The sequence below is a fragment of the Chroicocephalus ridibundus genome, chromosome 8, assembly GCF_963924245.1.
Source record: "Chroicocephalus ridibundus chromosome 8, bChrRid1.1, whole genome shotgun sequence".
Classification (NCBI taxonomy): Eukaryota; Metazoa; Chordata; class Aves; order Charadriiformes; family Laridae; genus Chroicocephalus; species Chroicocephalus ridibundus.
Window position 1 is genome coordinate 32,461,338 of NC_086291.1, and position 14,312 is coordinate 32,475,649.

Below are 14,312 nucleotides of genomic sequence, written 5' to 3' on the forward strand. Positions count from 1 at the left end.
CTATGAGAATACTGGATATGGTTTTTGTCTGTGAGTATGCATAACTTAACTGCAACCATGTCTTTTTCTTTATAGAAAAGAAAGAGAAATCTAGTAAGCCAAAAGATCCACCCCCGTTTGAAGGAATGGAGGTAAATATTCGTGTTTGAAGAGAAATGCAAACCTATTTACTACTTAAGCAGTTATATAAGGCGGGGGGGAGAGGAAGGATTCTGGGGGTTTTTTTGCTTCTTGTTTTTTAAACAAAGAACTTGGTTTGGAAATATTGCACAATGGAATAAAAATCATCTCCATAAAGGGTAAAATATTTGACTTGCATATTTCCCCCTCCAACTATAGCACGCAGCAGGACATCAAGTGAGGTCTGGAACATCGGACAGGATGCAGGGAGTCATGTCTGAACATCTTTTGTTTTTTGTAATTAAATCTTCTCAGATTTCCTGGTGTTCATTGGCAGTGATTCTGGATGTGTTGATTTTTTTTCCTTGTATTTTTTTCCTAAGATCTTAATCAAAGCTGTGCACTCTTTTGTCTTGCAATTGAGTAATGTCGTGATTGATTGTCTTGAGTTGACATCTCTTTTTCTCTGTGAAACCCCCGCTTATGACTGCTTTCAGATTGATGAAGTTGCCAATATCAATGACATGGATGAGTACATTGAGTTATTGTATGAGGACATTCCTGACAAGGTGCGTGGCTCTGCCCTCATCCTGCAGCTGGCTAGGAATCCTGATAATTTGGAAGAACTGCTTATCAATGGTAATTTTAAAAACCAAGGGTAACTTTTCTTAATGTTGTGCTGTTTATTTGTGGTGCTTTCTTCTCATAGGAAAAGTAGTTCACCTTTTATTTGGTGTTTTCTCTAGTTTACGAGGCTTTGCTTCTCAATACGTAATAAGCTGGCTGTCAAAGCCCAGTTGGATCTTTCTACAAATGGGTGCTTCTTAGACTGTTCTTAGGTGGGCCTAACAGAGAAATCTTCCTGGCCTCAATAGGCTTCAGCTGGCTTTTTTCTGATCCTAGTTATTTTGATGCTAAATCAACTTTAGTTGGCATTGCTGCTGGAGACAGGAGAATGTAGAGCTGTATCCTGAAGATCAGTAAACCTGCTTTGAAAATGGGATTTGCAGGCTGACCTAAGTATAGGTGTCCAGTTTCCAAGAGAAATAATAAATTGGATGTGGATGCATCACCAAAGTATTTCACTAGCACACCATACTCTTTTTGTTTATGGATCCATTTTGAAGTCTTATCAGAATGCACAATAGGACACGTTCACACTGCTGTCAGTTTGTGTCTGCATACATACGTGCTGTGCCACATGCGTTTTGAGAGCTACATCAGTGTGGAATAGTGTGTGTTTTGTAAATATGTACGCGTACATGTATATACGTTCTCATTTACTGTTGCCCCCTCTCTTCTGGGGGGGGGGGGGGGGCGAAAAAGGGACCTTATACTCTATAAAGGTGTCAGACAAACAAAAGGTAAGGGCAGTCCAAACCAGACCTCCAAAGTAATGGTAGGTTCATGTCTTGTTAACTTAGTCTTTTTTTTCCCTTGCTTCCTTTGTATCTTTTACTCTTCTACTGAGCCGTTATACCCCCACATTCCTTGAGTAACTGATGACTTCAGTGTGTACTCTACCCATCCTGCAATGTCAGCAAGCAAGATTGTTATAAGAATTGGAATGGGAGGGGAATGGCAAGCCATCAAATAATGGCTTGTCCCCATGAGTTGTTGCAAATGTTTCAGTGCTTGAAATTACCAGTTGCTGCCTTTCTCGTTCTGATCACATAACATAGTGTACGTGAAGAGGGACTGGATAGGGGAAAGTGAATGGAAAACATAAGTGATTTGGAGAGGAAAATTAAGCTGAAGTATGACAAGAAGAAATATAAACCAAATTATTAAATAATACAAAGTTGCTACAGGGGTGAAAATAAATACAAAGAAGTGGATGAAAATGGATAGTTGTCAAGGTAAAATTTAAAGGGGATTTGGAGGCGAACGTGGTGATGTTCTAGGTAGGGGCCACAGTGTAATGTGGAACATACAGCTGGCAGAGGCCAGAAGATCTTAAGGTTGGTGGTAGTTTTAAGATGACCTTAGTATTTGGTTGCAGTTTTCTTGTGTGTTGGCCCTTCTTAGGGTTTGTGATTGGATGACCATCTCCAAACAGAGCTTGTGAGCAGTGTTATATGTTAAAGTGAGATACCTCTGAAAATCTTCCATGAGAAAATTGATAGATGTAGAATAAGGTGTATTCAAATCCTGAGTCTCAAAAGACGAGGGAAGTGAAATGCTGATGCTTATCTAAATCTTGTTTCGCTTCAGAAACTGCCCTGGGTGCATTGGCTAGAGTGCTGAGGGAAGACTGGAAGCAAAGTGTGGAACTTGCTACCAATATAATTTATGTTTTCTTCTGCTTTTCTAGGTGAGTGCAAAGTCCTTGTGTATAAGGGATATAAGAACTTCTCTCTGCTTAATGGCTTTTTATTTGTTTTCTGCACTGCGTTACAAAACCTCACTGAAACAGGGAAAAAAAATAGTGGAGACGGGAACGCATTTGTTATAAATGACAAAATTGAGGCACAAAAAGAACCCCCATGGTGAGGTAGTGTGTAGTAGAGCTGAGAATAAACTAGTAAAGATTCTGACCCATAGCTTATAGGCTGAGCTGACAACTTCTATTTCCCTCAGCATTCCTACAGGGAAGAAATGGTATTCAAAATGGAAGTGAGTGCTTGCTCTTATTTAGATATGCCGGAGATTCAGCATACCCTACTTAGAAATAATTTGAACAGAATTTGCATTGTAACTTGATTTTAGACTTCTATTATGTTTCTCATGAGTAGTGGGTCCTGTAAAGCACTTAGAATATGAAAAGTGGGGCTGATTAAAAAACATTTTCCTTTACGCATGAAAATTGGAATGTGTTTTTATTTTGACTTGGAACAACACACTGTTGCTTGTCCTTTTACAATTTTGAAAAAAATTATTCATGTTTTCAGGAATTGTTTTTGTTTTGAAATAATTTTCCAATAGAGAAGTGTTATAATGGGGCACAGAATAAATACCTTTTTTTTTTTTTAATACTTCATGTGGTGCAGTGTTGGGACATTGCTACCATAGAAGTCAAAACAGATTTGAGGTTTGCATTTATTATTTTCCTCACGGGTGTGTTTGGTTTTTTTCTTCAATGTAGTTTTTCTCAATTTCATGGAATAATCACACACTACAAAATTGGAGCTCTCTGTATGAATATTATAGACCATGAACTGAAGAGACATGAGCTTTGGCAGGAAGAACTTGCTAAAAAGAAGAAAGCTGATATCCTTTTCATATGCTGGGGCAGCTTGATGACTTCTGACTTGTCTTGATAGCTGTTGTTGAGTTACAGGAGGTGAGCATACAGAAACTTCTGTGAAAGCAGTAGAATTTACTAGAAAGTGCAAAATATAATTGCAGATATTAAGAAAATCAAGAGTGAGAAGTTTGGGCTGCTGAAAAGATTAAGCTGAAGTTACTAAAACAACACAAGAAAAAAAGGTTTTATCAGCAGTATGTTTTAGGAACATTTTTGCTCTCTGTTGCTGAGGTGGTGTCTTTCTACTGGCTATTCCATAGTTTTCTTGCTTTTTACTAGTGATTGAATACAACTTTGAGGACAGTAGTCATCTAGACTGTATAACTTTTATCTGAACTCCTTAACTTCTGCAATTTACTTGATGAAGATCCTGAAAACCAAACACTGAAAAAGGACTATGAGAAAACTTATAAGAAATATCAAGGCCTGGTTGTCAAGCAGGAACAGCTACTCAGAGGTACCAAATCAAAATAGCAAATTATTTCCTTGTTGGTGAACATGGATAGAGGGTTCTATTGGATGCTTGTTACAATCAGGATATGTTAGACATATTGAATGTGTGGATGAATATGGAAGAGCATTGCCAAAGGATAGGGAGGAGATGAGTACCTTAGAAATTGTTAGCATGCTGTCAAACAATCTGATTATGTGATTTGTCAGTCTTAGAGGAAAAATAACAAAAGTGGTCCACTTAACTGCTCTTTTGCTCATGATGTTGTTTGGGAGGAGTTGGGTTTCTTGTTGTTTTTTTTAACTTTGGCTAGCAGCCTGTATCTGACTCAAGTTGAATAGCTTTCACTCTATCTCAGTTTTTGTACAAAGATATGTTTAATGTTAGATTGAAATGATCTGAGTGGCAAAGCTTTCCTGGAAGGGCATTTTAATGGTTCCCACTGGAATTGAAAGAAAAAAAAACATACAGTGATCATAATTATTTTTTTCAAAGCTGTTATTAGAATTAATGCTTTCTAAACAGGAATAAAAAGCATTCATAGTCAGTTTCCTTCAAAATGCATTGGGAAGGGAGTGGAATGCTTCTGAAAGCTTTGTCTTAAGCACTTAATGTGTATATAGAGACTTGTTTAGTTCTATTGTCTTTGATCTGTTGGTATGATTTGTATTGGACTTTGTTAGTTGCACTTTACCTGCTTCTAAATCTTGCTGAGGATACTCGCACTGAGCTGAAGATGAGAAACAAGAACATTGTCCATATGTTAGTGAAAGCACTGGACCGTGATAATTTTGAGCTGCTTATCCTCGTTGTATCTTTCTTGAAGAAACTCAGCATTTTTATGGAGAACAAAAATGATATGGTAAGGCTCATAGCACTTTACTGCAATATTGGAAAGGTATGGACTTTGAAAACTTTGTGTGGTTGGAGGGAAGAGGGAGACACTCTGTCCCCACCCTAAATATCTGTAGCACTTTTGTTACTAGTAAAATGAGCAAAAGGAAAGTAGTACAACATCCAGCCATAATGTACTGCAAACATTTTTGAAGAACTGTAATCCGAGACAGTGAAGCTACCTCAAAATATGATACATGAAATTCCAAATTTTGAAGTCAGCACCCAAGTCTTGTCATACCCCCTCTTCTGGAGATGCTCATGACCCTTCCCCCAAACTAGGTTATTTTGAGAGCATGTGTGTTGTCTCCGCCATGTATTGTCTTGGAAAGTGAGGTAGTTATTCTTTTGCAGTTTGCTAGACTAGTTTACTTATTTCCTAGGTCAGCTTGGTCTCCAAAGGCACCTCACAACTGTTCCTTCATGTTGCCAGTAGCTCCTAAGAACTGGAGGCAGTGTTATTCTTCATAAGCTTTTCTTAGGTGAAGTCTCAAACTTCTGAAATTGTAGTGGGTTTTTTGTGACTTTAACCTCTAGCCAAGTATCTCCTTTATTAATTCCCCATGGCTTTTAGTAGATACATGTTTTCACTTTTGTGCTTTTATGCCAGTTGGTTAAATGAAGATGATAAATTTTCCTTATCCAAGGGGTAATCTGAGATTAATGTTACATTTAAATTGTGAGAGGAAAAGATCTGTGTGAATGCAATAGAAAATTAATTGCATCTTTGTTACTGGAACTGTCCTTCACATGCATACGCACTGAACACTGCAGATGAGTTACCTCCCTTATTTATATATGGGTATCCTATTTCTTAACAAAAGTCAGACAGCAAGCATGCGTTTTTGGGGAATGTAGACTGTTTATCAGGTGATTGGTCATTGATTTAGTTTATACTTGTGTAGTGCCCTGAAGGACTTTATTAGGGAAAATAAGGATTAGCTCTCCAGCCCACTGATTTGCTGGCATACTTGCCGCATTCCATTTGATTTAGTGGAAAGACAAATGAAACAAATTGTTGAATTTATTGCAGCATGTTTTCAACAGTTTTGAAAAGACTTTTGAAAAGGTTTGTATGCTTCAGGTCATCTGTCTGTTTGAGCGTTCCTTACTGATAATAAAGATGATACTTTTTTTCTCCACGGTATTATTAAGGAAAGCTACCAAGAAAGAAGGAGGTGTTCTAATGTTTATATCAGGCAATAACACAAAAATGTCAAAGGCAGAATGAACCAAGATTAGTTGTGCAATGCCTGATTCTAAGTAAAACGGAATAATCCACATATATTTATAGTACATTCTTTCCTTTGGTATCCAAAGTGACATATTAAATTCAAAGCAGTGAAGTAGGAGTTCTTGCTATCTGATTGTTTTTGATCAAAGGTGTCCAGTCAGTTGTTTGATTATTGCACTATGTCATGTGGGGAGTGCTGTAGTTTCTTTTCTTTGTATTTATTCTGTGTGTATTTATAACTGGAAGGCTAGTTACATACATGCAAAAGTTTTAAGAATGCAAAGTAATTTTATGTGCCGCCTCCTGGCCAAAGAAGGTTCTGGGAAACAAAAAATGAATGCATTTAAAAGATTATGTCAATAAAAGCAGAGAAATGTTGCTTAAAAGATGATAAAAACTTTCTGAAGTCTTGCCAGTCAATGCTCAGATGTCTTTTCTGGCTGGTAAAGCGAACATGATCTCAGGAACTGATACCACTTCTCAGTTCCTGGATTCCACTTCTTAATTTGAAAGTGATACGTGTTTCAAGATTACTTTCATGCTTTTATTAAATTAACGTACAGGACAGCATGCTGCTTCTGAGAGCACATGCAAAGTTCTGTCTAGGGGTTCATTTGAAATTCATAATGAAAGGTCTCAAATTCTTTTTGGATGCCAATTTTCTGCCTTTTTTTGGTTGGGTATCTCTTTGACTCTGATGTCAGTTGCTCCAGGGTTGCTTGTGTTTTAAGTTTAAATGAGTTCCCCGCCCCCTAATCTAGTCTTACAAGTGATGACTTGACCACATTCTTGCAGTATTCCAACTGTGAGGAATATTTCCAAGACATCTGAACTGTTCAGCTCAAAAACTTTTTTAATCAACATTACCCAGTAACCCGATCTAGAAGAATTCAACCACATAGACATAAGCAAAGCTGTTTCAGATGAAAATGCACTGACAGTTGCTATTATGGGTACAAATTGGATATGTATTTGCATACATGTGCATGTGAATATATAACACACTGAGAGGGGTTTTATATTGAAGACAAAGCTAAGTTTGGATGAATTATGGATTTTCTTTTTCTTGATATACAGGTTGAAATGGATATTGTTGAAAAACTTGTGAAAATGGTACCCTGTGAACATGAAGACCTGCTGAACATCACTCTTCGACTGTTACTGAACCTTTCCTTTGACACAGGCCTGAGAAATAAAATGGTACAAGTTGGTCTGCTTCCCAAACTCACGGCACTTCTAGGTATGTTTTCTTTTGTTCTAACATGAACATTTCAGCAGGGACAGTGAAGCTGTTTGCATCATGACATAGTGTGCTTAAAAGTTGCTACATCACTCTTCTCTATGCCAAAGAACTTTCTCACTACTCCCAACTTTTTGTCATTCAAATCATCTTTTCAGATGCAGGTTTAAATGGAAGTTTAAACTAACATAGTTCCCAGTAGATTTATTCCTGTGTTCTCTTAAACTGTTGAATGAGTCTTCTGGTCTTTAAAAATGACCTTGACAGCTACCTGAAAACCATGTCAGCTGACACATGGGTGATGTTTGTAATTTTGGGGGAGCACCTAGGAAATATAGCTAGCAACTTCAGAGCTTAGCTGATGGAGATACCAACTATCTCTCTTTTTTTTTTTTTTTAAATGAAGCTTGGTATATGTGCTGCCTCTTATCACCTTAATGGTGCAGATAGATCAGAAATTTCCCAGCTTTGTCAGCTTCAATTCTAGGCAGACTGATTTTTAGATTTTCAGCTTGACAGTCTGTAACTTGTGTTAAGATCACGCAGGTACTTCAGATAGAAGTGAAACTTTTTGTTGTCCATAGGGGAAAGCCATGGAGACAATAAGGAGTTTGGAAAAAGCAGAAGATGTCTGATTTGGTCATTGTGTGCTGGAGTTCTGAGGAGGAAGTTTTTGTTGCTTCTTGTGTACTCTTTTGTTGATACTATTTAGAGGCCGCTTAAATGTTTAGCAGGATTTGGCCATAAGAATTGCTGAGTGCTCATTCTTAAGTGAGAGATGAAGATCTTGTATTATGGAGCCCTAAATGTGTGAAACACTGATGCAAGACATTGTTAAAGCTTTCTGAGCTTATGTTGGGTTTGGGATTTACTAAACCCAGTGCAGCTGGTGTATCCAGATGTGACTGGAACAAGTGGAATGCAACAGTGACTCGATGAGCTTTCTCCCCTAGCTTTGTATAGTCTCTTAGGATTGTTTGCCTTCTCAATCTTGCATTCAACTTCAACATGGCCTTATTGCTGTTTAGTATACAAGTTAATACCATGAAAATTTACACTGCTTTGGAAGCAGATATTAATCCTGTTGGTGATTAATATAACAGCTACCTGATATATCCTGAAATGCCTCAGATCTTTTTATGCTTTCTGCCCCACAGCCATGTTTGCACTTGATATCCTCCTCTGGGCTGAGCTAGGAAGAAGAAAAATGGCATTTGGAATCCCTCTTCTTTATACTTTTTTTTTCCTCCAGACAATGTTATTTGGCAGTAAAGTAAACTGATAAGTGGAAGCTGGTCAGGAAATATATAGTTCTCTCATTTGAGAGAGGATCTGACCAGGTAGTCTGGTTCAGCTTGGATTGTAAGCTTTTTGGAGCAGGAACTTGTCTCTTTGTTTGCACAGCAGCTAGTACTGTGGTCTAAGGCTAGGGCTTCTGAGTGCTTGTCACCCCAAGCAGTGGTACAACACAAATCACTGAGAAGTCCCTGCTCCTAGAAATTCCTAATTTAATGTTAGAGTCAGACTAGACTCATCAGTTAAATACCTGCTTTCCAGTGTCTGTATCTACTGAGAGGAGAATTTCTTTCCATATGACGTTCTCTTGGACTTGTAAATAGGCCTGTATGGAAGGCCGTTTGGCTCAGAAGAACCGGCTGCTTAAATTGCAGTCTGTTCCTGAAGTGGCTGTTAGGGTAATCTGCAGCAAGTTCTACTAGTACTTCCAGAAGCTCCATTGTCTGTCTGGCCGTACGGGCAGTTCCTCTTTCCTTGGCTTGGAAGTGTTCAACACCCACCCCCCACCTTTTTTTTTTTTTTTTTCATAGAGGCATGTGCTGTTTGCCCTTGCTCCTCTCTGTAGAATTGCTTGATAAATATTTTGCAGTGTGATGGTTAGAAAATGTAGGTAGAAATATTGTCTGTTACTTGTTTCTTAAGCCAGATCTGTGGTTTGTGAGACTCTTCTTGATACAGTGGTTCAAATAATTCTCAAATACATCACTTTGTGTGTCCTGTCTCAGGGAAGCCTGCAACCTTAATAATAAAATAATCATGTGCCAGATGCCCCTTTTATACAGGTTACTTCGGTATTAAACACACATTATTCAAGTCAGTACCCTTCGGCTTACATTTGCAGGTCACCTTAAAGTGCTAACACACCTCAATAGCTGTTGACAAGTTACCATACAGCTCCTAATGCCCAGAGGTCAAGTTTGTTGACTCAGCCTACTGAAATTTAACATTTGTGCATGCTGTGCCTTTGAGTCTTTAGCACTGGGTTTGAGTTGAGTATAAATTAAGTATAGTAAGTGCTTAAGAGGTGATTTGAGATTGCAAAGAATTAAAGGACAGGATTTCTCAAGCAGCAGTTTAGGACTGAGCACTGAGGTGGCTGCAGTCTGCAGTTCTGTAAGATGTGGCATTTTCCCAAGGGACACTTAGTGGCTTGGGAGCGGGAAGGCTCTAAATGTAAGTGGAGGCTGGAAGCGGAGGGGATGGACTGGCTTCAAATGAGCTATCAGGAATAGATTAAGTATGGCATGGATATATTGGAGAAGGACCATCTTCTTTCTTTCCCTCTCACTCCAGAGTGTTGAGGCCGCTGTTGAAAGCATGGACATGAGAAATTCTGCTTAGTCTTGGTTTCCATTTTAATTAGCCATTTCTTTTTAATAGTGCCAATGCCTGCTTCCCCGTGTAGCTTTGCCAGTCAACACCACTTGCTAGTTTTCGCGGCTTCTCTTCACAAGTCTGAACTATTGTATATGACAAGACTCCTCTTGCTCCCCCCAGGCACCCAAGTTAATCAACTACAGCTGATCTTTGTTATGCTCTGAATCTCAAAAGAACTGTGTGCAGTTGAGGGAAATTTAGCTTCAGACTTGAGATCAGATGCTGGAGCAGAGCTGTGAAGGCTTATGAGATACAGCCTGCTGTATTCAGGCTTGTCCATACACAAGCTGCTTGGGGAGGTATGAGAAGAGATTTTGTTGATTTGTGTGACTTCAGTTCTTTAGGAAAACCTTGTAATTGTGGAGTCACCAGGACGTTACGGAGAACATTTTTTGTACTAGTGGCTTTGCTTTAATACTTAAGAAATTATATTTACAGAGTGATCTCTCTTTTTTTCTACATTTTCTGTGTGAATGTTTTATGTGCCAGTTTACGTGAAGTACAGCTTCAGTGGATTAAGGTGAGAATCCATGTGAATTCACAAAGTGGTTTAAACTAGAGGTTTGCCTGAAATGTGAAAATACAGATTCAGTGCCCTCTAATCATCACCTTGGAAGGAGAGACCAAAGCAGCCTACTATAGACTATGAAAGGTTTGCTTTGCTCTTACAGCGTTCTCATTTTGCTTTGCATGGCATAATTCAAGTGAAGGGGAGTAGGGGAGTGACTTGCTCCAAATATAGTAGAGCTTGGTGCTTAGTGTACTCGCTTGTGAAAGGTATTCTCACTGAAGGGGGGGAAACATAGAGCTGAACTTTAAGAAAATAGATTCACATCCTTCCTTCATCCCTGGGAATGCTCTTCTGTTGGACAGAAGGAAGATGTTACTCTTTTTCCATAATTCTTCCCCTGGATGTGTGATTGGTTTCTAAAGTAAATGCCCTGGCAGCAAACAGAATACAACATTGTCTACAAGGAAGAATAAAAAAATCTCACTTCTTGTTTGGACCAATTCCACTTTGTTTTTCAGTTAACTGGCCAAACCAAATACAAAATTTTTAGTACAGCTCTCTTAAATATACTCACAGTTTGTGATTCACATTCTTCTAATAAGGGTGCTATTTTGTGCTGTGTCTAAGTGGTTTCTTAGCCTTTGTGAAGTGAGACAAATAGTTCTCCATTCTCCATGAGAACAGCAGGCAGTTTGTACAGCAGAACCAGCTGAGTGCTGCTGTGTGTGTTATGGCAGGCTGCAAAACTCTTCTTGGTGGAGCCCTGTTCAGAAGGAGCCGCTGGCAGTATGCGAGTGTGGCAGGCAGTACTGGGGTTTCTGTGTCCACCCATAGGTTAGTTACTTGTCTCAAAAGGGTCTAAATAATAGGAAATGGTGCAGAAGCTTATACAGTGGGAACTGTGTTGCTGCTCAAAGTGTAAAAGGAGTAGGTCTGTCTGCATGTAGAGAGTGAATGTTTCTTCTATGAAGATCTTCATCCCTTTGAGCTGCTGAGCAGTTCTTAAGTGTACTGCATGCATATTGCCTTGAAATGCCTTTTTTTTTATTCACTTCCCAGTGCAAGCCATGCTTAAAGAATGAAAACCCAGTATGCTTGGAATTCAGACTAAAGTGTCTCTTCTTGGTTGCTTGAAATTACTAGCTGCTTTTAAAAATCAAGGGCTGACTGAATACAGGTATTGGTGAGCTGAAAAGTAGGTGGGTCACAAAACAGTACAATTTGCAAATCAGGCCCAAATGGGACATGGAGTGCAGGAGGGTTGTGCCTATGGCTGTGGGAGTGTATCATGGTGCTAAGGTGTTCAACCTCAAAAAGATTTTAGGTGGTGGTGAATGTCTTAGGTTATGTTTTCCAGTACAGATTACAGTTACTGAAAGAAAATTGGCTTTGCGTATTTGTATTCAGCCAAGTAGGTGAGCATTTGTTATACAACACTCTGAAATAGAGTATAATCAGTCCCAAGTAGCAGTGGTATAGTTTTGCCATCACAGTATGTATTGAGCCTGTATGCCTTATTAATTGGAGCTTCCTGGTCTGATGTTCTCAATTTCTTGGTGTTCCAAGACTTAGCATCAGCATACTGAGAAGTAGTAGCCACCTGATCCTACATAGAAGCCTACGGGCTGTGCAATAGTTTGCAAACTCCAAAGTGGGTCAGATGTTTCTATTCTTTAAGCTGCAGATAGCCAGAGCAGAGGGTAACTTTGACAGTCTGATTTAGTCCTCAGTGAAGAGTGTCTTCACTAGGTTCATTGATAGAATTTTTGAGAGTTTTACTATAACTAAAATATTTTCTGGAATCTGCTGAAATTAATCTGATATTTTTCCATTCTTTATGTTAGGTTTAATGAGCAATCAAAGAATTGCCAAACACTTGTATGTTGGGTTTCTTAACAATCAAGTCTTGATACGGTATGCGGCCAAGCTGGATTATATGTTGACTGCTGTTTAAAAACCCAAGAAGTACTTTGCTCTCTAATTAACGGAGTGCTGTGGATTTTTAATGTTCTGTTCCTTTTATGAAAGTTTCTTTTAAGAAGGCTTAAAGTAGATGTGTTCTCTTTATGAGTTCACTTGGCCTTTTTGTAATGAACTACTTATGGAGCTTCACACATCTGTTGAAAAATGGAGCTTCTTATAGGCTACTGCAGTGTTTTTTCTGACTTTAATAGGCCTCGTTTATCCTATAAAGAAACATACATTTTCTTACCTGATCAAGTGAGCAAACAATAGGGGTCAGATGTGGCAAAGACCCTAACAAAAAGCACATGTCCAGCCATCAGGGTGAGGTAAAGTCATATCGGGATTGCTTGAAGTTATTAATGGCAGTAAAATTTATGCTTCCTCCTGTTTTCCCAATTAAATTGAGAAACCTTTTTTTCCGAAGGTGGCTCTGCAGCAGCTGGTTCCAATACTTGTTGTGTGAATATTGCCTGGGGTGTCTCCATTCCTTTATAGTAGAGGCTGGCTGAAGCACATTAAGTAACAGTTCAACTACAGGGACCAGTCTGTTGGAAAGCAGTAATTATTAAGGGATTTATTTTAATGGTAGGGTTTTTTTATCATTTGTGGTGAGTATGGCCAAGGCTTAAAAAAAAAAAAAAAAAAAAAAAAAACCCCATGACAACAAACAAAAAACACCAAAAAAACCCCACCAAAAAAAAAACCAAACGAAAAACATCTCTTGAATATTCAACTTTTAAATCCTTATTAGAAGTGCGAATAAACCTACTAAGTCTAACTGATTAAGGAGAGTGTTGCGTGCATGATGTGTCTTAGAACCCAGCACTTATTTAGGTATCTTAACAATGGCTTAGGCACCAAACTTTAGTATTATTGAAGAAAAATTGACTTCTGATGTTGAGAAACATAGAACTCAGAATAGAGAGACATCAGTATCGCTAATTGTATTTGAAGCAGAAGTAGAATCCTTACTAACTTTAAGGTAAAAGCCTTCACCATATCCATGCTTCGTGCTACCGGTAAATTGTAGTGAATTTTCAGGAAAAAAGAACTGAAATTCATAACATCATATTTTATATAATCTTATGAGTTTTTGAAGCCTGGAAAAGAGAGGAGGCTCCAGCAATACCTTATAGCAGCCTCCCCAGTACCTACAGGGGGCCTGCAGGAAAGGTGGAGAGGGACTCTTTATCAGGAAGTGTAGTGGTAGGACGAAGAGTAACGACTTTAAACCGAAAGAGCGGAGATTTAGATTGGATATCAGGAAGAAATTCTCTCCTGTGAGGGTGGTGAGGCACTGGAAGAGGTTGCCCAGAGAAGCTGTGGCTGCCCCATCCCTGGAGGTGTTCAGGGCCAGGCTGGATGGGGCTTGGAGCAGCCTGGTCTGGTGGGAGGTGTCCCTGCCCAGGGCAGGGGGGTGGAACTGGGTGATCTTTAAGGTCCCTTCCAACTCTAACTGTTCTGTGATTTGCTTGTGTAAGATTTTTCTGACTCCTTTAACACTGTCCAGAATTGGAAACAGTGTTTTTCCATTTTGTAGCTGTTACAGGTGGATCCTTGCTAATCTGAACGTTCAGCCTTTGACTGTTCAGGTGAGTGAAAGCTCATTGCTGTGCTGTGCTGCTCACAAGTGCACACGTGCATTTGGCTGTGTTATTAGCTTTTTTTAATGAAGAGGATAACTTTGGTGTAACACAAGAAACTAACTTCACGAGTGTTGACTGAAAATAGAAATGCTTATGTCAGCAACAAGGACAGGAGTGGAGAGATGGCAGCAATCTAAAGATGGAAGAGCTAAGTTTTTGGAAATTCACTGAAGTGATGAATGGGAAAGATCCCCTGAACCGGTATTTCTACTATGAAGCTTACATTATGTGACTAGGTAATTAATTTGATTCTTTTAATTGTTTCTTTGCATATTGCAGGAGTAAATTAATACTTAAAATAAAAAGTCTATCTAGTCTTCTGTGTGACATC

At 38.9% G+C, this 14,312-nt stretch overlaps 1 protein-coding gene across 1 annotated transcript in view; it reads left to right on the forward strand.

Annotated features, from left to right (window-relative positions):
• The window catches only part of KIFAP3 (kinesin associated protein 3), a 73,982-nt gene that overhangs the window by 7,436 nt on the left and 52,234 nt on the right, over positions 1 to 14,312 (forward strand). The window contains exons 4-10 of the mRNA XM_063344819.1: positions 76 to 131; positions 618 to 759; positions 2,335 to 2,434; positions 3,206 to 3,330; positions 3,726 to 3,824; positions 4,502 to 4,680; positions 7,024 to 7,186. Coding sequence (XP_063200889.1) covers positions 76 to 131; positions 618 to 759; positions 2,335 to 2,434; positions 3,206 to 3,330; positions 3,726 to 3,824; positions 4,502 to 4,680; positions 7,024 to 7,186 — 864 coding nt within the window. The remainder of the gene's footprint in view (positions 1 to 75; positions 132 to 617; positions 760 to 2,334; positions 2,435 to 3,205; positions 3,331 to 3,725; positions 3,825 to 4,501; positions 4,681 to 7,023; positions 7,187 to 14,312) is intronic.